Raw genomic sequence first — 23,991 nt, forward strand, 5'->3', positions numbered from 1 at the left:
TGAGGTTTTATCAAGTATTTTATTTGAAATGTAACCTGGCACTTTTAAGAGCATCGCAGCACAGTGCTTCTGAGGCCTCTCTGATTTGCCTGTATCCATCTGCGTTCTTTAATGAGCAGTTGGTTTTAATCATTTTTTGTTTTGAAGAGGCAATTTGACTAAGTTGACAAAAGTCATTGTGTATGTGTGTGTGTGGATATAGAATTATGGCCAGAGTTACATATTTTAAAAGAAAGGAGCAGGGCCAGAAAGGAGGAATAACACCCTAGAAAGTAACAAGATACCAAAACAGCACCTCCCAGGTCCTTTATGTAAGGGACCACCGCTCTGGTTATGCTAGTACTGATGAAGTCTTTCAAGGAACCCCGATACAGGTGAAACAGATTCCTTCCTCTGCTGGCGGTACTAGAAGCACGACACTGTGCCACCGTGTGCCCATCCCCAAGTGAATCTACCGGGCCTGTGGATCCGGTGCAGGGACCCTCGGACCGTTCCTCCCAGCTACAGCTGACTGAAGCAAGATGATCATGGACCCCAAGGGCAGCCAGTCCCAGGTTGGCTGGAAACTTCTGTAGCCTAGTATAGAAAGAGGAGCTGGGCCAGATCCCACACCTCAGCATCTGAACTAAGACAAGCCAGACAAGCCAAGAGAGTCAGAGCCACATGGTGTCACGGCGCACAGAAACTTCTGGCAGCCCGGAGATACAGGAAAGATAGAGTAAAAGAATAGGCTAAATGGAAGAAAAAGATGGTGGGCCAAAGCTAAGCCTTCAAGCAATAACCACGTGCTTCCGCAGAACAGCCTGTTCTCCACATTCTCTGTTTCAGATTCCACCTGCGCCACACCCCTCTCTGGCTGGTCCTACACTTTTCCCGACAGCTGCCACTCTGACACCTCTGTGTGCCAGGCTCTGTGCCCAGCACTCACAGGTTCCCCTTTAACCTCAACACATCCAAGACACAGTATCATTATTTTAGAGATAAGGAAACTAGGCTCATGATGGTTAAATCATTTAGGTTACTTATGTCAGAACTTGAATCTAGGTCTGACTCAGAGTCCATGCTCTAAACCACTAAGCTCTACTGACCCACGTGACATCTCCTTCTGTGGCCCAAGCACTCCCTGCCCCCGTTCCCCACCTAACTTGAGGATCTTCTGCTTGGAAGAGCCCGATACTTCCAAGTCAAAGGATGTCCTCTGTGTAAAACTCTGCGAGAGGACTGCTTCCTTTGCAGGGTGACAAGAACAGGGTCAAAGGCATCTACTGAGCACACAGGGAGAACATAGTTCTGATGGTATCTGGGTTCCTGGTCTGTGAGAACCTTTTGGGGAAACTTGCTTTTCCTCATCACTTCTGAGCAGCCCTCAGGCGGGTGACAAGGATGCTTTTTATTGTCCAAGAAGCTACAATATGGGATATGTGGGTGGGACAGTGGCCTGCCCCTCCTCAAGAGAAAATCTGAGCAGATATTTGGGTTCCCCATCCCATTTGGAATAACAGATAAAGGAACTCAGGTCCTTTTTTATCGACAAGACTTTCACAGACTGAGACAGTGAGCATTTGTTATTTCCTAGTAAGCCTGGGTCTGGTCCTGGTTGAGACAGGCATGGACACCCAAATATTTTAAATGCTCCAAAAGCAGCCCAGCAGAGTCCCCCACAGGAACTCTGCAGACTCTTATTAATGATGAGTGAAGTTATGTAAAGCACTGCTAGGAAGTTATGTAAAGCAGCTCAAGCCCAGCTACGGTGTTCCAATAATAAATATCCAGCAGAAAAGATCAGAGGCATCTTCTTTCACTTTCCAGACAATCAACTCCATTTACGTTCACATCTGTGGCTGAACCAGAGGCTCATCTGACGGTGACAATGACAACTCTAGTAAGCAGAGAGTGAAGCTGGTTACAGTCAACAGCCGGATCCACTCCGGGGAGAAGGTGCCTATTTACGGGGCAGTATGGACCTGTTAGCCGGGAGGGCGGGCTGGTTAAGAGCACATCTCTAGGTTCTCCTCTTTCCTGTTGTGGCCAGTTATGACGCCCCATCGTCAGATAATTTAAGTGTGTGATTTGTCCCAGGAGCCCTTAATGGACCAAGTTTCTACACACACTGGAAACTTTGCTGGATTTATCTTTTCTGCTGATCTATTTTACTTATCCACTTTTGAATCTTAAACAAACTCTAATTTAGAGCTGGCCTGGAGTTCTACCTGGTAGAGGTCTGGTAGAGGGAAAGGAGACCAGGATACATAGAGGCTGAACTCCCTAGTGTGTCCCAGGGCTGAGGATGAGGATAACATTGACTTCCATCTTTCTGGCATGGCCCTGCCTGTCCCTTTCATTCAGCTTCATGGCTCTTGGATTGTTGATATTTGAACTCTGTTCACTTTTGCCAAAGTGTCGGTCCCTGTTGGTTACTGTTCCTTGTGAAAGGGACCTGTCTGTAGTTTTTTAATTCACAAGTCTCTTTCATCAATAATCTCTGTGTCCTCAGCAAACTACCTACCTGAGTAAAGAATTTTCCATGTCATCTAGGCTAACATCACATCTTGGGTAGGAGTGCCTTCTCAGGCATACCTGGCAAATGCTCAAGTTCATCTGTTCCAAAAAGGGAGCGCACCACCTAAAGACAGTACTTTGATTCTTCTCCCTTTTCGTTAGGGAGATCAAGATGCGAACCAGAGCTGGATCTCACACTCAGGTTCCTAGTGGATCATCAGTGAAGCTGGAACCCTGGCCTGGGGATCCCCAGAACCCCCCAATTTCCCATAGTGTGGGTCCAGACTCCAGCTAGAAAATTCTTACTCCCAATGCGTCAGGGTTCTGTTTGTCATCTCTTTTCGTTGGTTCTATACCCTTGCCTTCAGACTCGTAAGTTATGACCGTGAACTAGGTCTTACACACGTTTCTTAGGCCTCTCATGCTCCCTGCTATTGTGAATGTCAGAACAGATGTTTCATAAATGTGATTACCCTAAAGAGCAGCATGTTCAGACAGAGTCTTCCCAGGAGCAGAGCTAGCTGGGGTAACACTTTATTCTAGTGTGGCCACACATAACTAGGCAGAGTGAAGTTTGGGTGGGTGATAAGGGGAAAAAAATGGGTCCTACCCTTATCACTTCATCAAGAAAGTGTCTTGTCTAAATACTCACAGACCTTGTTATAGACATCTTAGGAAGATTCAGGGGAAACAAGAGAGTGCAGGAATAAACAATTTTTCAGCCCAAGACCTAGGGCTTCTGCATTCTCTGTCTTCTGCCCCAGTCTCCAAGCAAGAGTAAAAGAAAAAATCAAATTGATTTCAGTCAAGTTTCAGCAAGAATGTCTCTGCTTTGATTTTGCTGTCTTATTTGGCTTTGCCTGGATCAAAGCCAGAGAGGGAGAGAGGATTCTGGCAGTAGAAGGAATGTATCACAAGATTTTTTTCTTTTTTTTAATCCTAAAGGTTCACTTTTTTCCCTTCACCAGACTCATTTTGCAGATGAAAATCTGAGATCTGTAAAGAGAAAGTGGCCCAACTGTGAAGCTGCTCAGGAGTAGGACCAGGCTCAGATGCTTCCAGGTGACTGACTGACCCTGACAGAAGAAAACATGATAGCCAAGGTCCCCAGAAGCAAGCGCAGCAGGAAGAGGCCATCCTGGCATGTGGTGCTAAGCTCTCAGGGGCCTGCCAAGTCCTTCAGTCTGTTCTTCACCAGTGAGGCAGGTGAACAGACACCCTCTGCTGGCTCAAGAAAGCTGCTTTGTAACTACCCTCTCACTTCTGAGGACGTGAAAGCTGAGAGTCCACTGGCACTTTCTGAACTCTGTAATGCTTCTGGAAAGTGCCATGACCTTTTCTGTTGATGATTGTCAGAATATCGGACACCAGGAATGGAAAAGCCAGCTTACTGGCTTGGAAATGATAAGGAAGAATTTGACATAAGGGACTCTAAGAAACATGGTTCAGGCACAAATTCGAGGCTGTTCTGTCATTTCTCTGGGACCTGTGGCTTGTAAAGCTGGGGCTGAGAACACTGCTCCCAGATTTTTAACCTGGACCTCGGCAAAGGTTTCTAGCAGCTTAAATGCCAGTAAAAGCCTCAATGCTTCAAGTCAAGCTAGTGAAAAAACTTTTCTCCTTAAGAAGCTTTTAAAGTCAGATTTCTTCCTCACCCAATATTAAACAAAAATGTATCTGAAGAATTAATCTCGGAGACCTAGGAGGGCAGTCTTGGGTTTCCATGTGGAGAGGCAGCACCTAAGCACCTGAGCTGGTGTCAGGGAAGAGCGGAGCACAGACCCACGCAGGGGCACGTTCTTCTACAACCATCTACCAACAAGGGATTTATGAAAGGCTGAGGTTAAACATTCTTTGCCTCACGGTGGGCTTCAAGGCTTGGAGGCCTTCCCATGCACCTGACTCTACCTAGAGCTGCAACCATTAATCAATCTGCTACCCCGTGATGAATTACTCGAGGTCACATCTTGCTTTCCGACCTCTCTGCAACATTCTTATGACTTCTGCTTAGGTAATATTTTTCAAAAGATGGGGGAGCTGGGCTCTTTTCCAGGTCTTCCTAGGTTTCAAAATGTGGTGTTCTTGTGAAGTTCCGAAACTCAAGCATGTCTCTACTCAAGTGTACAGGACCCCAAATTCATGCAGGTGCCAGGCCGCAATGACGGCGGAGGAGGGGGAGGTGGAGGGGACTTGCCTCTTGCCCCGCTGCAGCTTGGCCAGCTGGGGGAAGGAGGGAGATTTACAAAACCCCGCCTCCACTCCCTTCCCCGTACCACTGATTGGCCTCCAGGCCTTCAGTGTTAACCCCGAGGCCAGAGGTTTCGAGCCCAGTGAGGAGGGGGCCTGGGGGGTCAGGCGGCTGTCCAGAGGGGTCACTATCACCCCCACAGCCCCCACTGTGGCCCGCACGCAAGTGGTCCTTGAGCGTCTGTTTGTAGCGGAAGCTGCGGCCACAGTAGGCGCAGGGGTAGGGCCGCTCGCCCGTGTGGATGCGCTGGTGCTTCATGAGGTGGTGCTTGCGGATGAAGCTCTTGCCGCAGTGCGCGCAGCTGAAAGGCCGCTCGCCCGTGTGCAGCCGCCGGTGGTTGAGCAGGTGCTCCTTGCGCATAAAGCTCTTGCTGCAGTCCGTGCAGGGGTAGGGCCGCTCGCCCGTGTGGATCATCTGATGGCGGATCAGGGCCGAGTGGCCGTTGAAGTCAATGCCGCACTGGGGGCAGGAGAAGGGCCGCTCCTGCGCGTGGCCCCGCTGGTGGAGCAGCAGGCTGATCTTCAGGCTGAAGCTCCGGCCGCACTGCGCGCAGCGGAAGGGCCTCTCGCTGGCGTGGGCCCGCCGGTGGCTGGTGAGGCGGGCCTGGTCGGCGAAGCGCTTGGGGCAGTCGGGGCAGGGGAAGGGACGCTCGGCGCTGTTGTGGACCCGAAGGTGGTAGGTGAGTCTCGACGGGTGAGTGAAGGTCCTGGCGCAGTGAGGGCAGGTGGGGGGCGCCTCGCTGGCGGGGGGCTGGGGGCCGCCCCCGCCGTCGGCCTGCTGGGGAAAGTGCTTGGGGCACTGGGCGCAGGGGCCGGGGTGCTCGGCCGCGGGGCCGCACTGGTGGGTCAGGAGCAGGTCTTGGCTGAGGCTCTTGCCGCAGCGGTGGCACGGGAACACCTGCTCCCCCGCCGGAGGCGGGAGGGGGTAGCTACCCAGCTGAGTGAAAGTCACTTGTCCCTCGGAAGCTTCGGCCAGGTCAGTGGCCGGACGTCCAAATGGTGTCATGGGTGCGGACTGCTGGCTTTTGAAAGCCACATCTGGAAACGCCTCCTTAGCCGCCGCTGCTGGTGCAGAAGTGAAGGGGACTGGAACCTCGGGGCACAGGGAGGCTCTGGCGAGGCCTTCAGCTTTAATGACAAGCTCTTCGTCTGAAAGAGAGGATGGGAGTCACACCTGTCCACAACTGGTCTCCCAGCAACTCTCCTGCACCCCTGCCCCGCTACAGCAGACTGCTCTGAGCTCTTAACCGGCTCAGATAAGAAAGTCAGTGAAGGGCTGAGATAATAATCAGACTGCCTGTAGCCCCCGTGGCCAATCATCAGAGAAGTTACTACTGAACCTCTTCAACGCTCCCTGTTTGGAAAAGGAAAAACCCTGGCATCGCTCTTCCCAGAATTACTTTCATTATGTTTCGCCTCTGCTCACAAACATTGAAATATTTTCTGCAGCCTATTGTGACGAGGCCTAAAATCATGTATTTATCTAATCCTATTCCTCTTTATTCTGCCAGATAAGGCCTTCACTGTGGTTATCTGTTGCTTTACTTTCCTGGAAAATAAAGTTCACATTTCTGCTTATACATCTTTGCCTATTATGCCCTCCCTTTTGTAGATGGCATCCCCTCTCTTCTCATCTCCCCAAATTATACCCAGCCACATCATACCAATTTTCTGAGGCCCATTCTAGTTTCACATCCTTCTTTAGGCCTTACCTAAATACCTAGACTTAAACCGACGTAATGTCCCCCAAACATTTCTTGTATGTAAGTCATACATCCCACTCACCCTTGGCAATAATAGGCATGCCTCATATCAATATGTCCCCAATATCAATTTCTTGAAAAGCAGAAACTCTTATTTTTTTAAAAAATTTTAAGAGCATAGACGATAAATAGGTTACATTAAGTTACATAAACAATCGTGTCTCTTCTGACCTTAAGATTCTCTTCTGTTCAAGATGGCAAAATACAGATGATGCTAAATATCTCAGAAGATGCGTGTTTCTTCTCCCCTGGTTGTTTTCCTGAGGGAGAGCTCTTCATTAGCTCCCCCATTCGGCCTCTCCAATGACACTGTGGTCTCCAGGGCTTGTCTTTCCCACCCCATCTTTGTTCCATCCTCTCTATGTGATCTTCAAATGTTCTTCTGTCTTTCCCCATCCTCATACTTTTGGTCCATCTGTATGCACTTATTTTTTCTTCCTCTGACAATTTTAATTTGTCTTTACACTTAAGTGTTTTCTCACTTAAAATTTATATTAGTTTGATTTCTGTTTCACTTCTAACTTACTTGAGCATGTCTTTTTCCCCCCTTTTCCTTATGCCTCAGCCACTTGCTTGCTTCCACAATCCCACTTCCTCTGCCGTTTCTTCTCGGTGGTCCTGGCATAAGCTGGGTCTGTGCGGCTCGGTACTCACCAGGATAGGTGCCTTTGCACATGTCACTCTCCTTGGGCTCCTGTGGGGCGCCAACCTGGGTCTCTTCCTCTTGTTTAATCCAAGACAAAATATCCGATGTCGAAATGCTGGGCTCTATTTGTGGGGGAAGAGAATGATCTTCAGGGCTTGACTCAGAAAGTGGAAATAACCATGCTGATTTGCTGAATACTATGTTTTGCCCAAATATTTATCTCTAATTAACTATAACAACAAAACCAAACCAGCCTTTAAAAAACAATAAATATAACGTCTAAGAACCAGGTCAAAGTGAAACCAAATTTACGAATTTTTACATGATATACTCGGTTTGATTCATGATTTTCAGTGAGCCCATTTCAAAAAAAATCAAAATTTCTATTTTGGAGATGACACCCTGAAATAATCTAGAATCAAAAAGTACCTGTCATCTCATTAGCGCCCTTACTTTCAAAATGTTTTCACTTTTTTTCTCTCACAGCTCTTTTGTGAGATAATGAAGCAGGGAATATTTCCTCCATTTTAAGGGGACCCACAGAGGTTAAGTAAATTGCCAGGAAGGACATATTTACAGTGAAACTCCATATTATCAAAAGTTTGCTTTAAAATACAGCAAAAAAAAAAAAAGCAAAACAAACAAGATTGACCAGCAACCCTTTTTTTTATGTTAATTTTAAAACAAATACATTTCTAAAATTACAGCGTTAGGTCAGCTTAAACACAGATTTGACTGCTCAGAACCTTTTTTCAGGTTCCCAATTCTGGGTTCCTTCCAAGAGATCATATTACCTTTGCCTATTAAATGGTACAGGTTATTGTTTCCTGAACCCTGGGAGTAGGGAGGATATTTGCAAGTCCCTCAGGTCTTGGGGATTCTTTTGCAAAGAAAGAAAGAACCACCTCTAAAGGCTTTGCACATAACATGGGTCATTTGGTCAATACAGAAACAGCTGTGCTTGCTATTCCAGCCCAAGCCTAGATAGCCGTTTTTGGCCTAAAAGGACAAGCTGGCACACTGACAAGAGTAAATTCAAGCTCTCTATATTATTTATCAAAAAAGCCGTGTAGGCAGGTTATGGTTTTAGTCCTAGCAAATGAACAGAACTCACTGTTTTGCTCAATGCCTTTTAAATCAGTTAGAGACCCCTGGAATCTAAAGGTGTACCCAAAGCAGAAATAAGAGGTTGCACAAGAATGAGGCCCAAAAGACTGTCAGGTTACACAGAGAGACGGGAAAATAACAGGCTTTAGCGCACGTGGCAGGTTGCCTGTCCAACTTCCTACTCTGAGCTACAAGGCTGAAGTGTGTTAAACATAGTCCAATCTTATCTTTTTTTTCTCCAGGATTTTATAAATACACAAACATAAATAGAAAAAAAAAACAGACAGGGAGAGACTGGGTACAAGGAAGTGGATCTTTTAACAGACATTCAAAGGATGAATTTTCTATTCATCAAAAATATGAGGCTTTTAAAATGCTTAATTACTTCATCAATTTTCTGAATGAGTTAGTGCTCTAGAATCCTCCAAATGTGATGCAGGTGGTTTTGACTTCTTCTTCCTTTAGTTTATTATTATGAAAGCGTAGAATATTTGATGAGTTTCAATCCATTGCAGTCATTACTCTTTTTAATGCTCAAATTATCCCTTTTTTGGCCAGTGGGAGCCCCTTCAGATCAGCCCTATGTCTTTTCACACCATCAAACACCTAGTTTCCTTCATTTCTGGTATGACAGACTAGACCAGGTTCATCTTGTACATTTCCTGCTCCAAGCACACAATCAATACTCTCTCTAAGAAACAGAATTTAGAGACCATAATCTGCATGATAAGGATGCTAATTGCTAATAGATTGTCACTGCTTCCAGGTCTTTTCAATGAACAGAGCTATAAAACACATACCTTTTAGAAAAAAAGTGTCACGAGTTTACATTAATGTTTATGATTCACATTTAAGATTACAGCATTTTAATTAAATCCTTTCATTTCATACTCGTATGTTTTCTCTCTTATCCTGAGAATGTTGGCTCCTAATGACACTACATAATCTTTGCTTTATTTGAATATACACTTCAAAATAAAACCAATATTATTAACAAAAACATGAACTCAATTTAAGATTTTTTTGTGTGTTTTATTAATTCTTTAGGCTATCTTCTAGGGATAGTAAAAATATTATATTTTAAAGTCATTCTAAGTATTTATGTCATCAACATGATATAGTTATTTCAGCATGTTGATTTTTAAATTTTATTTAACTTAGGTAAATTATTTACAAGACTCCAAAATCAAAACTATAAAATAAGGTACATTTAGAGAGGTCTAGCTTCCATCTATAATCTCTCTTTCCCTGTATAGGTAGCCATTCTCATTGGTTTTTGTTTTGATCTTCCATTGTTTCTTTGTGAAAACATAAGCAAACATATTTTATACATCTTTATATTTTCCCCCTTTATATGGCACACTACACAAACTACTCTGTACCTTGATTTTTTTAAAATTGAAATAGAGTTGATTTACAATGTTATATTACTTTCTTGTATACAGAATATTGATTCAGTTATACATATATATATTCTTTTTCATTATAGGTTATTACAAGCTATTAGATATAAGCCTGTGCTATACAGTAGGACCTTATTATTTATCTATTTTATACAAAGTAGTTTATATCTGCTAATTCCAAACTCCTAATTTATCCCTCTCTCTCTTCCCCTTTGGTAACCTTAAGTTTGTTTTCTATGTCTGAGTCTGTTTCTGTTTTGTAAATAAGTTCATTTGTGTCATTTTTTTAGATTCCACAGATAAGTGACATCATATGATACTTGTCTTTGTCTGATTTACTTCACTTAGTATGATAATCTCTAGGTCCGTCCATATTGCTGCAAAAGGCATTATTTCATTCTTTTTTATGGCTGAGTAGTATTCCATTGTACGTACATATGTATGTATATGTGTGTGTGTACGTATGTGTATATACACATACCATATTTTGTCTATCCAATCATCTATTGATGGACATTTAGGTTACTTCCATGTCTACTATAAACAACACTGCTGTGAACACTGGGGTGAGTGCATCTTTTCAAATTAGAGTTTTCTTCAGATATATGCCCAGGAGTGGGATTGCTGGATCATAAGGTAACTCTATTTTTAGTTTTTTAAGGAATCTCCTTGCTGTTTTTCACAGTGGCTGCACCAAATTACACTGCCACCAACAGTGTAGGGGGGTCCCCTTTTCTTCACACTCTCTCCAGCATTTAACATTTGTGGACTTTTAAATGATGGCTATTCTGATGGATGTGAGGTGATAACTCATTGTAGTTTTGATTTGCATTTCTCTAATAATGAGTGATATTGAGCATCTTTTCATGTGTCTATTGGGCACCTGGATGTCTTCATTGGAGAAATGTCTGTTTAGGTCTTCTGCCTGGTTTTTTTTTTTTTATTGGCTTGTTTGTTTTTTTGTTACTGAGTTGTATGATTTCTATTTGTATATTCTGGAAGTTAAGCCCTTGGACATAAAAAGGAGGGGGTGTCACATGGTACCACTACTATCCCCAAATATATTCTACCTGTGTATATTTTTATTTAATTATAATGCATAGTTCTTCCTAAAGCTCTAAAATGGAATACAATAATAAATTATCAGTTTTATTTTACAAGAACTATGGATTAAAATCCTAGCATTTTAGAAAATTGTTTCTAAAATGCTAGGATTTTTATCCATATTTCTTATAAAATGACATTAATGTTTTAATATAAACACAGTGGTCTAACAACAAATTACAAGGTGTATTAAAATTAATTTTTTAAAAAGATGATGTTAAAGAAGAGAGAAGCAGCTTCCTCAAAAATGAAAAGTTTTGATTTGTTTTTTTCAATTAGAACAAGATGGCAAAAATGATGTAAATGGTTAGAGTTAAGTGAAGAATAATCTATGAAAAAGATGTTTTATTAGTTCTGTCACTAAAGTGGCCCAGCATTAGTATCCACCTGGCATCCATGTGGAATAGTCTGTTACGCACCTTAATGACCAGTTTAATACTATCCTCCACCAAAAGGAACTAGGACTTTTCTAATGGGTGAGAAGGAAGGTCTAAAATAGGCCTGTATTAACACAGCAGGCCTGAGATTACCTATCCTTAGCAGGCCTGCTTGCAAGGTTGGCGCCTGGCTGGCAAACAGTTTCCTATGCTGATATCAAACTTTCCTAAATGCTAAGAGTGCCTCACTGGGCCTAAACTGCTTGTACGAACAGTGTGCTTTATGCTGAGCATCCACTTTCCTTCTGGGAGTCTGAAACTTTGGTACATGCCAGATAGAGGGTGCCTACGTGACCAGCCTGGGCGCTGAGTCTCCAGTTAGCTTCTCTGGGAGACGACACTCTGCACGTGTTGTCATAACCCACTGCTGGAGGAATTAAAGTGTGTCCTTTGAGACTGTACTGAAAGGGAACTCTGGAAGCCTGCTTCTGGTTTCCTCCAGACTTTGCCCTGAGCACCTTTTATCTTTGCTGATTTCGCTTTGTATCCTTTTGCTGTAATAAATCTCAGCCCAGAGCATGACTGTATGCTTGTTCCTGCATGTCCTCCTGGCGAATTACCGAGCCTAGGAGTACTCTTGGAAACCCCAACACAGCCTGGAACATGTTTTTTCTTGTTTGTTTTTTTAAAATAAAACAAGTACTGAGGCAGTACTGGAAGGACATAGGAGTCACAGAAGATAGTTTAAAAGTCCTCTCACTTGTCAAGTTGACAATTTGAGTAACCAAAAGTAAACAATTAAATTAAATGAATAAAAAGTCATGAAAAACATAATTAAACCTGAAAGGGGGAAAATGTTAAGGGTTCTAAACATTAGACACATATGATTTTTTTAAAAATGCTATATATTGATCAGTCCAAGTTATATGAATCCTATCAAGTTCTGGTAAATATCTAGGTTGATAATCACCAATGCAAGCTAAAACTCTAAAGAATAAAACCAGAGTATTAAACAAATTCAATGCTTACACTGTTAAGTAAAAGTGTATTAAAGCATACAGGTTGACAACCCACAAATAGAGTCTTAAAAACCAAGGTGAAATAAACTGATAAGATGGTAGCTAAATGAAAGTTTCATATATCATTACAAAACCAAACTATTTACATCTTCTCCATTCATCCCCAAACAATAAAATGACACACTCTTTTTCTCACTGAGGACTATATCAGATAACTAATAAAGTTGACTAAGGAGCCATTTCCAATAATGAATCTTTCTGCAATTAAATAACCATATTTACTTGTGATACAACTTTAGACTCATTACTTATATCCATGATATAAAGATTAATAAAATTTATACTGTCACATTGCCTAAATATAAACCGCCTACATATTCTTAAATATAACGTGGCAAATATATACATTCCTCAAAACTCAGAGATGTTCACTTAAGATTTGAGCATTTCATTGTATATAAAATTTACATCAAAAGAAAAAATATGAACAAATGTTGAACTCTAGGTTAATGGCATTCATTTTGAACTAATTGGGGGAAATGTATTGATATCTGTACTGATTTTGAAATACGTGGAAAATAGGATGTATTGATGGATAGAGAGATACAGAGATAGATATGTGATAAGAAAGTAGGGTAAAATGTTAGTGACAGAAAGGTGATAGGTATCTAGATGTTCATTATAAAATTATTTCAACTTTTCTGATTGTTTGAAAATTTTCATAATCAAATGTTAGAAAAAAATAACAGTGTATGGGATGGGGGTGGGTTGTCAGAGAAGTTCATCTAACAGAGATGTCTGGAGGATGAATTTTCTGTGAGCTTTCTATCCAGCAAAGAACAAAAACTGTATGAGATTTTTCTGACAGCAGAGGTGGCACTGGAGAGAAATCACACAACTGAATGTTGGGCTAGCAGTCTTTCCCACACAGTATCAAGTAGCTGCCAATCAAAAAAACCAGGGAGAAATAATTAATGATAGCTGGCTTTGCCCAGCTGGATGTCATCAGGGTCTGCATCTCTGAGGGACCATGCAGACTCGCAGCCCCTAAGCACTTCTGAATAGCTGGGCATACATTTCCTCAATAGCCCTTAGATGTGTGGCACTGATGGGTGAAGGCCCTGGATGGGGTGATCTCTAAGCTCCATTTAAATGCCTGATGACCCATTCACAGTCTGTTTAGAAGCCCAAGCCCTGCTTACCCCAGTTCTGAGCCATCATCTCTGACCAGGAAAGGGACACAAGGAATGGACAGTCTCTTCTCCCACTCACCTTCACTAGGGTCTGTGGGAATCTCACTTTCCTCTGGCCCGGCCTGGTTGCCTGTATTGTGGTCTCCTTCCGGCTGAATCTGAGATAAGACATCAGGCTGATTCATGGCATAATCTAGGAGAGGAAAAAGGGAAAGCAGTATGACAGAGAGTTAATGAGGATGACAACTAATTGCCATCAAAGCTGAACTGAAGGCTTTAAGATCCACAGTCCCAGGGAATTTCTTTCGGAGTCTAGATCACTTTCCCCATCCATTCACCTCGAACTATAGATGGATCTTTTAGGAAACAAATAAGAGGAGAGGGGGTGTGTGGGAAAGGCACATGTGCTACTTGAGCATTGCCTGCCTGCTCTTTGACTGAGTGAGAGTGACAGGCTGCCTCGAGGAGGAGAGGCATGGCCTTTTCCAAGTGAAGGATACCATGGAAACCACTGCAGCTGAACCCTTAACTCTGAACTTCATTCTCTGTCCCATGATTTGGCAAGAGGAGAGACCATGATTTCCTATTTAGCCAGGGGTGAACTGGAAATCCCTGGCTTGGAACTAGAATCTGAAGTGTGTGAGGACAGAGTGCAAATGAGGACACTGGAAGAAAAGGGACTATTCTGAGACCTCTTGGACCTGCTGTCACCTCATTCAAAAGTGCCAGCTTAGCCTCACCCATGGAGATGAGAGACTCGTAGTTGCCCTTCATGATATTCTTGTAAAGTTCCTTTTGCCATTCTTCTAATTTTTCCCACTCTGGAGTGGAAAAGTAGATGGAAATATCATCAAATGTCACAGGCACCTGAAATTACAACATACTGGGGTTAGTTTCTGCCACTGCAATTCAATTATTCAATAAATTTCTACTAAGTGTCTACTAGTTATAAAAAACTATGAGAGATTCTGAAAGGATATGGGCAAAACTCAAGACACAGATCTAACCTCCAAGAGTTGAGCATGTTTTCACTGTGATAAACTTTGGGGCTATGAATTTTAGGAGGATGAAGGACATTGCTTGTGAACAGTCACTCAAAGAGGTAGGTACAGATACAAAGCAGTATTTAATTCACAGAACACAACATATTGTGAATATCCACCAAGTACAAGGCTTATCCTAAGCACCAAGATTATAAAAATATGATTTCTTCCTAAAAGGAGCATATGAGTATATTCAAATTAATGACATGGACAAGAAATTTTGGAACTAGAGCTATAATGAGGCTGGGATGAGTCTAGAAGAGACTTTAGCTAGTCCTAAAAGAGGGGTAGGTTATAAATAGGCCTAATGGGAAGGGGAAAAACATTTAAGCATGGAAAACTGGAGAATGTATTCAGAGAACAATTATGGATTCTGCCTAGTTGGAGTCAAGGTTTCATGTAGAGAATGGTCATATACAGAAGAGAGTCCCCCCACCTTCCAGCATAGTTTTGTCTAAAGCTAGGAGCTTATCCATAGACAAAAACTGGAATGTTCTCCTGTAAAGAAATACAAAGGGGAGGTAAGATACCAAGTATGGGCACTATCCATTAGTGTAAAGCTTTTCTCAGTCTGCCATCATCATAAAGGCGAGCTCTTCCTTCTCTCACCGACAGCTTTCTACAGTTTTATTCTTAAATATGAGCTAACTTCCAAGTATCAATGCCCATTTAGAGAAGTCCTGCTGCATGATCAAGAAAGACTAAAAGGCGGAAAAAATGACTTTTGTGGAAAAGAACAAAAATACCTAGGCAACAGAATTTTTTTTCAAAAAAACCTTAATTAGTAATCCCATTAAGATTTGAGAGATATTAAACCCATAAAATAAAAATAGGAAGCTATAGAGAAAGGAAAACCAGAATGAGGGAGACTCCTGGTAATACATATACACACACACATATACATACATACATATACACATACATACACATACACATACATTTGCTTTCTTCCCCAAAATTAAAAAATTCAATAAAAAGATACTCATGTTCATAAACTTAACATATCCTTTAAAATTCAAAGTCTATACATTTCCATGAGACAATTAACTTTCTAATTGCTTCATTTGTGTCATCTTTTTTTCCCTAACCAGAAATTTTGTTCCTTAGGAGCTAGACCCATAAATTACTCATTTTACATCCTGTTCAGCATCTACAATTAAGTTAAGGCATATGTAAATACTTGCTAGTTAACTTTTATCTAACACAAAAGATTTGTGATACAACAGAAACACGTATGATAAAATAATTATTAAAACAAGGATCAAGATGGGCTTCTTGTTCAAGACTGTGAACTAAACACAGCCGCACTTCCCTCCCCACCCAGGTTCCCACTGAAATGACAGTAAATGAGATCAGGAGGGACTGAGTAACAGCACCAGGAATGAGAGGAGAGGCCATCATTAGATCAGAATTTCTGATGAATGTCTCACAGAGACCTAGGGGACGTGCCTGTGCTGGGGTCTAAGGTATGAGGAAGCTGCTTCTCTGACAATACACGGGGAAGGACTGCAGTAAGGAATCCAGAGAATTCCAAGCTCAAAGCTGCCAGAGACACTGAGTAGGAGTAAAAGTGGTTAGAAACTGCAGTTTGGAGGTCTATCTTTGAAATATCAGGGGCCCTCTCCCTTGTCCTCATCAGCCCTGGTAAAGCAGCAATAACCCCAAAGCCAAAACCCAGACCTCATCTCTAAAGAAACTTAAAAGGCTGCCTGGAGACAGCATGGGATCCCTGTGTGGTGCTAACAACTTAGACTACCGCCTTACTCCTGGCCTCTGGTGGTCCCTGCACTGCCTGTTTGCTCCTTGCACAGCACCTGAAGGTGAAGCCCACCTATATGGAGCACCTATGGAGAGATCCTCTCCTGCAAAGGAGAGCTCCCTGGGTTAAACAGACTTCCACGGTGGCAGAGAAAACATGCCAGCTTCCTCTAATTAACCTGTTCATCAAATTCTTCACTTATAAATACAAACAACCAACCAAGGACTACTCAACATTAAAAAAATAAAACTGACAGCATCAAGATGAACACACACTACAAACAATCCTAAAGGATAAAAAAAAATCAAACAAAGCTCTAATACATATTCTCATATGCATTCAAGTAGATATTGCATCCATTCAAAAAAAAATTCAGGCTTCTTTAAAAAAGGAGAAAATAAATATTCTTGAAAAGTAAGTACATAATTGTTAAAATAAAAATCAGAAAAGTTGGAAGGAAAGGTTACAGAACTCTAGTTAAAAAGGTGAAAATGTGAAGGAAAAGTTAAAGAGAGAAAGACAATAATCCACCATCAGTCAAACAGTAAGTCTAGAAAGAGAACTGAAAAAAATGTGGAAGAGTGAATGAAAAATTATAAAAACAGAATCATAGAAGAAAATTTCCCAGAGTGGAAAAGACATCAATCTTCTGATTGAAAGGCCATACCAGATGCCCAACAAAAATTTTAAAAGAACTACACCCAGACATATACTCAACAAATTTTAGAAGAACAAGTACAAATAGATGATAAAGGTTTCCAGAAAGAAAAAAGAAGATTTCTTACAAACAAATGAGAATTGATTTGGCATTAAATTTTTCATCAATGGCATTTGATATTATGAGACAAAGAACTAAGGCCTTTAAAATTGTGAGAGAAATGGAGTATCACTCAGCCTTAAAAAAGGGAGGAAATTCAGGCACCTGCTCCAACACGGATGAACCTGGAAGACATTATGCTCAGTGAAATAAGCACATCACAAGAGGACAGGCACTGTATGATCTCACCTATATGAGGACCTGGGGGAGTCAGATGCACAGAAACAGAAAGCAGAGTGGTGTCTGCCAGGGGCCGGGGGAGCAGGAGGGGGAGTTGCTGTTTAATGGGGACAGTTTCAGTGCGAGAAGTTCTGGAGATGGACGGTGCTGATGGCTGCACAACAGTATGAATGTACTTAATGCCACTGAACTGTACACTTGAAATTGTTAACATTTTCTGTTTTTCCTCCTCCCACACCCCTAATGTGGTAACTTTTATGCTACTTATATTTTATAATTTAAAAAATTAAAATTAAAATTCTGAGGGAAAATTATTTTGAACTTGGCCTTCAAAAGTGTGGGCAGAATAAGAGCATTTTCAACAGAAGCAAGGACACAGAAGTTTCCTTGTGGCCCACATTTCAATATATTTTAATTTCATGAAGAAATCTTTGAGAGAAATCACATTATTTTAAACATGATTTGGGAGCTTAAGATGGACAGGCTAAATGTTATCCATTTATCCAGGTAAGACAGTAACTGTAACTTACTTTTTCTGCTATTCTTACAGCAAATACTTAGTTTAAATTACCCCAGAGAACTGGAGGCACTCAGGGTATGCAAACAAAACACACTGTGGGGAAGGGTCTCTCTTCAATGCTGACGCTGGTCCCTCCCGGGCACCTCCTCATCCCTGCCCCTCTCCTCTGCCTGCCTGGGAAGAGTCTCCATTTCCTCTCCCTGCTCACTCTTCAGCGGCTCCGCTGTCTGCTGTCCCCGCCACGGCATGGAAACAGCTCTTGCAAGGTCACCAGCCAGCTTATGTTGCCAAGTTGTACTCACAGTGCTCATCTTTCTAGATCTCTCGGTAACATATCAACCCAAATGACCACTGTCACCTTGACCCTGTGACCCTACACACTTGCTGGCCTCCACTCCCACCCCTGGGGGCTTGGTCCTTGTACCCCTTCTCTTGCTTCTCCACATTCTCTCCCAAGGTAATCTCTGTCTGCCTTATGACTTACGGTACAATCTGCAAGTCAGCAATTCCCAAATATTTCTCACCTTTGAGCTTCAGAGACCACTTAACATCTCTCCTGAAGGTATCCAAGCCATCTCTAGCTGACACTGCCAAAGAACTCCTGACTCCTTCCCACCCCAAAGCACTCGGAAATGCCAGTGCCATCCACCCAGTCCTTGGTTAAGAGCATATGCTCTGGGGCCAACCTGGTCACAGTACAACTCTGTCATTTATATTTACTGACTGTACGACCTTGGGCAAGTTAGAGTTCTTATGACAGTAACTAAAGCATTTACAACAACAGTAAGTGCTATGTAAATTATCACACAGTAAATTCACAACTATTGATGTTCTTAATTCGTCATTACTTATTTCTCGTCAACTAAGTTCTATCATCAACTCTACTATCAAAACATCCCAAATCTGTCCACTCGTCTCCATCTCCACTGCTGCTACCCTCACCCAAACCGCTCTCGGCCCTCCTACTATTACAGCTGCCTTACTGTTTTCTCCTTGCTTCTTTCTTACCCACAGCTGTCACATACCTCTCCCTCAGCTGGCCTTTAAAACTGCTCAGCTGAAACCCTTCAGGGAATTTGAGATTTGGGGGCATGAGCCACCCATTCTCCCTGCTCGGCCCTGCAATAAACCTTTCTCTGCTTAAAAAAAAAAAAAAAAAAAAAAAAAAAGAAGGAAAAAAAAGATCCATTCTCCACATAGCAGCCAAAGTGATTCTTTCAAAATATAAACCAGATATAACTCCTCTGTTTAAAACTCTCCAATCTTCCCATTATTCTTCAGATAAATTCCTACCTTGGTCTCCGATGCCCTACATCAGTGGTTCATAACCCTGTCACATATTAGAATCATCTATGGATTTTTAAGATGAATGATTAGGCCCCATCCTGAACCTGTTAAGTCAGAACCTCCAGGTGTGATGCCTACCAAAATGTAAAAAGCCCTCCAGGTGATTCCTAGGTACAGCCAAGGCTGAGAAACATTGCCCTAAATGAGCTGCCCCCTGCTTCTCCAGTCATGCTCCAACTTGTTCACTGCATACCAGCTAACGGGTCTTTCCCCTTTCCCTCGGTGTTCCAAGTCTGTTTGTGCCTTTGGGACTTTGCACCAGGTTTTCTTTCTGCCTGGAAAGCTCTTCCTCAGCTCTCCTCACAGCAGGGTTCTTCATTTATTTTCACCCTAAATATATTAGCTCCTTTATGAGACCTTCTCTGACATCCAATCTAAATCACCAGACAGCAATTTTATTTTTATCAAGACACTTAAATGGGTTAATTTTCTTGTTTATTATCTTTCCCCCTAAAATTTTGACCTCCAGGGGAGCTGACATGAATTGTTCACTGCTGTGCCTTCAGGTAGACGATATTAAGCAAATAGTAAGGGTTCAAGAAGTATTTGTTGAATGAATGAATAAATAAATGGGCATGTTTGGAGACCAGCTGCCTCGAGGCTATCTTCCATAGCTCAAGAATGATGTTTATTTCCTGTTGGTTTATGGACTGTTCCCTTCCAAAGGCCTGGCCCTGGTGCCACATCACTCTGTAAAGGATGCTAAGGGACAGGATCTACGGCCACCCTAGACCCACAGGTGGCCCCAAATCCTTACATTAACCATTGACTCTACATCCCTGCCCCGTCCACCCTCATTTTTTTTAAAACCAGAATTGCCAACAAATTCAAATTGACTGATTTAAATGATATTTGATTTAGTTTCCAACCAAGATTGTGGCATACAGGTTAACAAAGAAAAAACTGACTTGGGGGTAAGGGGTAGGAGAAAGCAAGAGAAAAAATCCTCCATCTGCCGGACAGCCAACTTTGGACTGGAAAGGGTTTTCCCATCTGGAGTTTGACACTTCAGATGATCACTAAATTGAACATGGAATGCTTCCCAAACAGATAAACACAAAGCCACTTCATGGTTCCTTCAGCCTAACTGATTGACCAAGACTCATTGACCTTTACTAACAGTCTGCAGACTAGTGGTACCACTTCACATCTAGACGTGAAGGCATTACCTTTGGCATATCTCCTTTAATACTGGGGGGCAGCCGCAGGATCCAGAAGTTCCTGTTCCGCAGCAGGTTCTCCAAGTTCTCCAGCCGCCTCTGCAGCAGCCCGTACTCCTGCAGCAGGGTGCCCAGCACGGCCCACTTGCCCTCCAGCTGGTTCCCAAGATCAGCCACCGTCTTTTCACAACTGGCTAGCTTCTTCTCTGCCGTCCCTGTCCGTCCCTCCAGGTGCAGGAGTCGCCGGCTGTGGACCTCCACCTTTCTCTCTATGGCCTGCACGGCCGCCACCACTGTCCACAGGGAGATGGCTGCAGTCTGCAGATGTGCTTCGTTTGCTGCTGGGGGTGTGGGTAGAGGAAGTGCCTGCAGGGATGTAAGGCATTCGGAGTCCCATTCGGAAGTCTGTGTGCAGTGGAGAGATGAAACAAGACACTGAGTGTTAGGAGGAGCCCTAATCCAAACTAAAATCAGATAAGGGCTGCTTAACTGGCCAGCTGAGATTAATCTAAATATAGTTTTTTACTGCCAGCATAAGCCTCATCTCTATGGAGCTCACTGGCATCAAAAGCCAAGAGAACGGCTTTGTCGGTTCAGGGACGGATTAGGTAAGACAGTGAATAAGTGAAACTGGATCAAGCAGCAGCCTGGCATATTCCCTGGGATGTAAGGCCCTCGAGCCAATCACCCAGAGGCTCAGGTTGCTGCCGCATCCTCTATCTCTGCAGAAGGCCTCAGTGCACCAGGACCTTTCCAGGTTTCACTGAGCTCAGTGCCCTCAGATAAACCTCCCATTGACTTAGGCTCTGGCCCCTGTCTATCACCCTGCTGACAAATCACAGCCATTCCATTCAGTGATACATGAATAAGCTGAGAATGTTGAGTCTGGAGAAAACCTGATGGTTACTTTCAAATATCTGAGGGCTATAAAACAAGGCAGAATAGACTTGTTTAATCCTATACTTACCCCAGAGGGCAGAACTAGAACCAATGTGGAAATTTCAGGTATGCAAACTTTGGCCTATATAAATAATTTTTGAACTAGATCTTTCCAAGAAAATAACAGGCTGCCCCATCACTGAACATACTTGGAAACAGAGTGTATAAAAAAATGAAATTCTACAACAAATAGGAGGTTGGATGAAGATGACCTCGACAAAGCCTTCTGACTCTATGAATTCAATAACCTGCTCTCTGGCCACGGCCTCCCATCTCCCTGCCTCTCCCACCACCTTATTTTCAGTCTGTCTGCTCAGCAATCCTGCTGAACCCTTGGCCATTCCATCTGCTCCTGGTTTATCAGCCTTCTCCAGGCTTTTGCTTTCCTCCTCAGCTGATCATCTCAGCCAATTTCAACCTCTTCACTCATGCCTTTCTGCCTCACCTGCTTGGCTACCTTCCAGCTTTAAATCGGTTCAACTGTTCTCATTCTCTGCAAGCAGGCTAGTAAGCCATACTAAATGAAGTCACACAGCCGGATAAACTGATGTCACCACATACCCATGGTCTCTAAGCTCAGCAGGGACTCAACATTGCTGCCCACCCCCCCCTTCTTTTCCCATTCCATGGAGTGGCCACTCTGAGGTCCGGCACCTCCTTCAACTTTCAGTACAGCACTTCTCAAACTAGCATACATAAGCCTCATCCTGAGACCTCATTTAAGTGCAGACTTTGATTCAGTAGGTCTGAGAGGAAAACTGAGATCCTGCGTTTTTAGCAAGCTCCCCAGTGATGCTGATACTGCTGGTTCTGGAGCTCCCACTGAACAGTAAGGCTCTTGTCTGCTGCAGGCCCCTCACTCGCAGGAGATGACCTGGCCTCCTCCTAAGAAAACTGGCTCTCTCAACTTTCCCTTCTCTTTCTTCATACTCCTTCCCAATTTGAACTCATCAGTAATATAGTCCATGCTTTCTTCTTTCTTTCTCTCAAGAAAAAGTTTCATCCTATTTAAAACTAATCTCTCCACTTTATGCTCTGAATGCCAACTCTGTCCACATTTCTAGGTACATTGTTCTTTTCTCCTTTTTATGGTCAACATTTCAACTTCTCCTGATTCTTCTCCATAAGATACACCTGCACTCTTCAATGTGGTAGCGACTTGTGGCTACTGAACACTTGGAACGTGGTTATTTCAACTGGGATGTGTTGTGCGTATAAAATACATACCAGATTTCTGAAGACTAAGTATGGAGAGAAAATGTAAAATTTCACTGATAATTTAATACTGATTACACACTGAGATATTTTGTATGCAATGGGTTAAATAAAATATATCATGAAAGTTAATTTCATCTATTGCTCTTTACTTTCAAATGTGACTACCATAAAATTTAAGGTTATGTATATGGCTTCCATTATATTTCTCTTGGACAGAGCTGGCATAGACACATGATCGTCTCTACCAAACTGAAAAACAAGATGGAAAGGGAAAAATAGGTCTGCCGGCAGAGATGGCAGAATCCTCGACACTACTCCCCAGACCACTGCAGCTGCGCCCTCTTTTCCCTCCTCTTCCTCCTCCTCTCACTTTCCAGTCACTACTCCGGACCACTACTATGGCTCTCCTTGGGGTGAGCAAAGGCTTCTCAGTTGACAAATCCAAGGCATCCTTTTCCGTCCTGTTGCTTGACTAGTCCCTGCTGGTTCCGCATGGGTCTTGTGTGCAGGGACTGTCTCGGTCAGCTCTGCAGGCTTAGCAGCGGATAGAGGGGCTTGGCACACTGCAGGCCTGCAGTAAACATCCGCTGAATGAATAAACACACAGAAGGTAATCCAGGCCTCGGAACCTGCACCAGGCATTCACGGAGCAATCCTGATGGAGGGCCTTCTGTGTGTCCCGCATCGTCATGGGCTGGACACTGGGGATCCCTGTTCTCCCGCAGTCCTTCCACGCACTGCCGTCACCACCGCATCTGTGACCGTGCGAGGCTCAGGTGGGACTGCAGCTAGGGTGATTTTGTGAGGTCTGCTCCCAGGGCCGGAGAATAGCTGGTGAAAGCACCAAACCAAGCCAAACCCACTGCCCCGCGTCTGGCAGGCTGGAGCGGGGTTGACACCAGGCGGGAGGACCGCCTCTTCTCTCGCTCCTCTTTCACTGGCCTAAGAGGCTCCCTCCGTTAGAAACCTCCAAATGTAATGGGGAAGCCGGGGCGGACACCCAGGCGCAGGGACCTCACGAATAGGTGGGGGGGCCCACCCAGGCCCCTCCCCGGCCGGCGGGACCCGGGGGTGTCTGCGCTCGGCCGTTCGGACTGCGCCCCGCTCCGTGGCCCCGCGCCTGACAGGCCGGGCTCCCCGCCCTCCTCCCTTCCCCTGTGTCCGGGTCGCAGAGCCCGAGGCTCCCCGACCCTCCCGGGCTCGCTGCGCTCGGCGTGCGGGCCGCCCTTACCGGAGCCGGGGCCGCCTCGGCCATGGCCCTGCGCTGTCCGGCCCGGACCGGAGTCCCCGCCGCCGCCGCGCCGCCCTACGCAGGCCGGTCCCCGGCCTCTCCGCAGGCGGCGCCCGCCCGGCCCGGCCTTCCCCACCCGGTTTTCTTGCGGCCGTCGGGCCCGGCTGCTCGGGGCGCGGGGACGCGGCAGAGGCGCGGGACGGCCGGCCGGTGGAGCTCGGGTGGCGGGCAGGCTCAGCCACGCTCGGCCCGCAGCGGCCCCTCAGCTGGCGCTTTGTGGGCACCGAGCGCACCCTAGGAACGGCTCCGGCCTAGACGCGCCGCCCACCCGCCGCTGCAGCGCGCCCCCTGCCGGCCTTGGCGGCCACTTGCGCCCCGCCTGTTGGCCGAGCTCTGCTCGGCTGGGCTGGGGTAGGGTT

General features: G+C 44.1%; 1 protein-coding gene across 1 annotated transcript; it reads right to left on the reverse strand.

Moving 5' to 3' along the window:
* On the reverse strand, positions 1–23,991 carry ZNF398 (zinc finger protein 398). Its single transcript, XM_072964270.1, has 6 exons — positions 23,573–23,991; positions 20,194–20,589; positions 14,099–14,225; positions 13,438–13,551; positions 7,164–7,277; positions 1–5,895 (listed from the first exon to the last, which is right to left on the reverse strand). Exons 1-6 carry the CDS (start codon positions 23,594–23,596, stop codon positions 4,739–4,741), a joined length of 1,932 nt encoding a protein of 643 aa, XP_072820371.1. The 5' UTR covers positions 23,597–23,991; the 3' UTR covers positions 1–4,738.

The sequence above is a fragment of the Vicugna pacos genome, chromosome 7, assembly GCF_048564905.1.
Source record: "Vicugna pacos chromosome 7, VicPac4, whole genome shotgun sequence".
Taxonomy (NCBI): domain Eukaryota; kingdom Metazoa; phylum Chordata; class Mammalia; order Artiodactyla; family Camelidae; genus Vicugna; species Vicugna pacos.

What these genes read in the sequence shown, in the direction of transcription:
- ZNF398 (XM_072964270.1), bottom strand. Translation starts at nt 23,596, where the DNA reads ATGGCCGAGGCGGCCCCGGCTCCG. An exon ending in CCGAGGCGGCCCCGGCTCCG is followed by an intron (nt 20,590 to 23,572) that starts GTAAGGGCGGCC and finishes CACTGCACACAG; the next exon opens with ACTTCCGAATGGGACTCCGA. An exon ending in GTGCAAAGGCACCTATCCTG is followed by an intron (nt 5,896 to 7,163) that starts GTGAGTACCGAG and finishes CCTCTCTTTCAG; the next exon opens with ACGAAGAGCTTGTCATTAAA.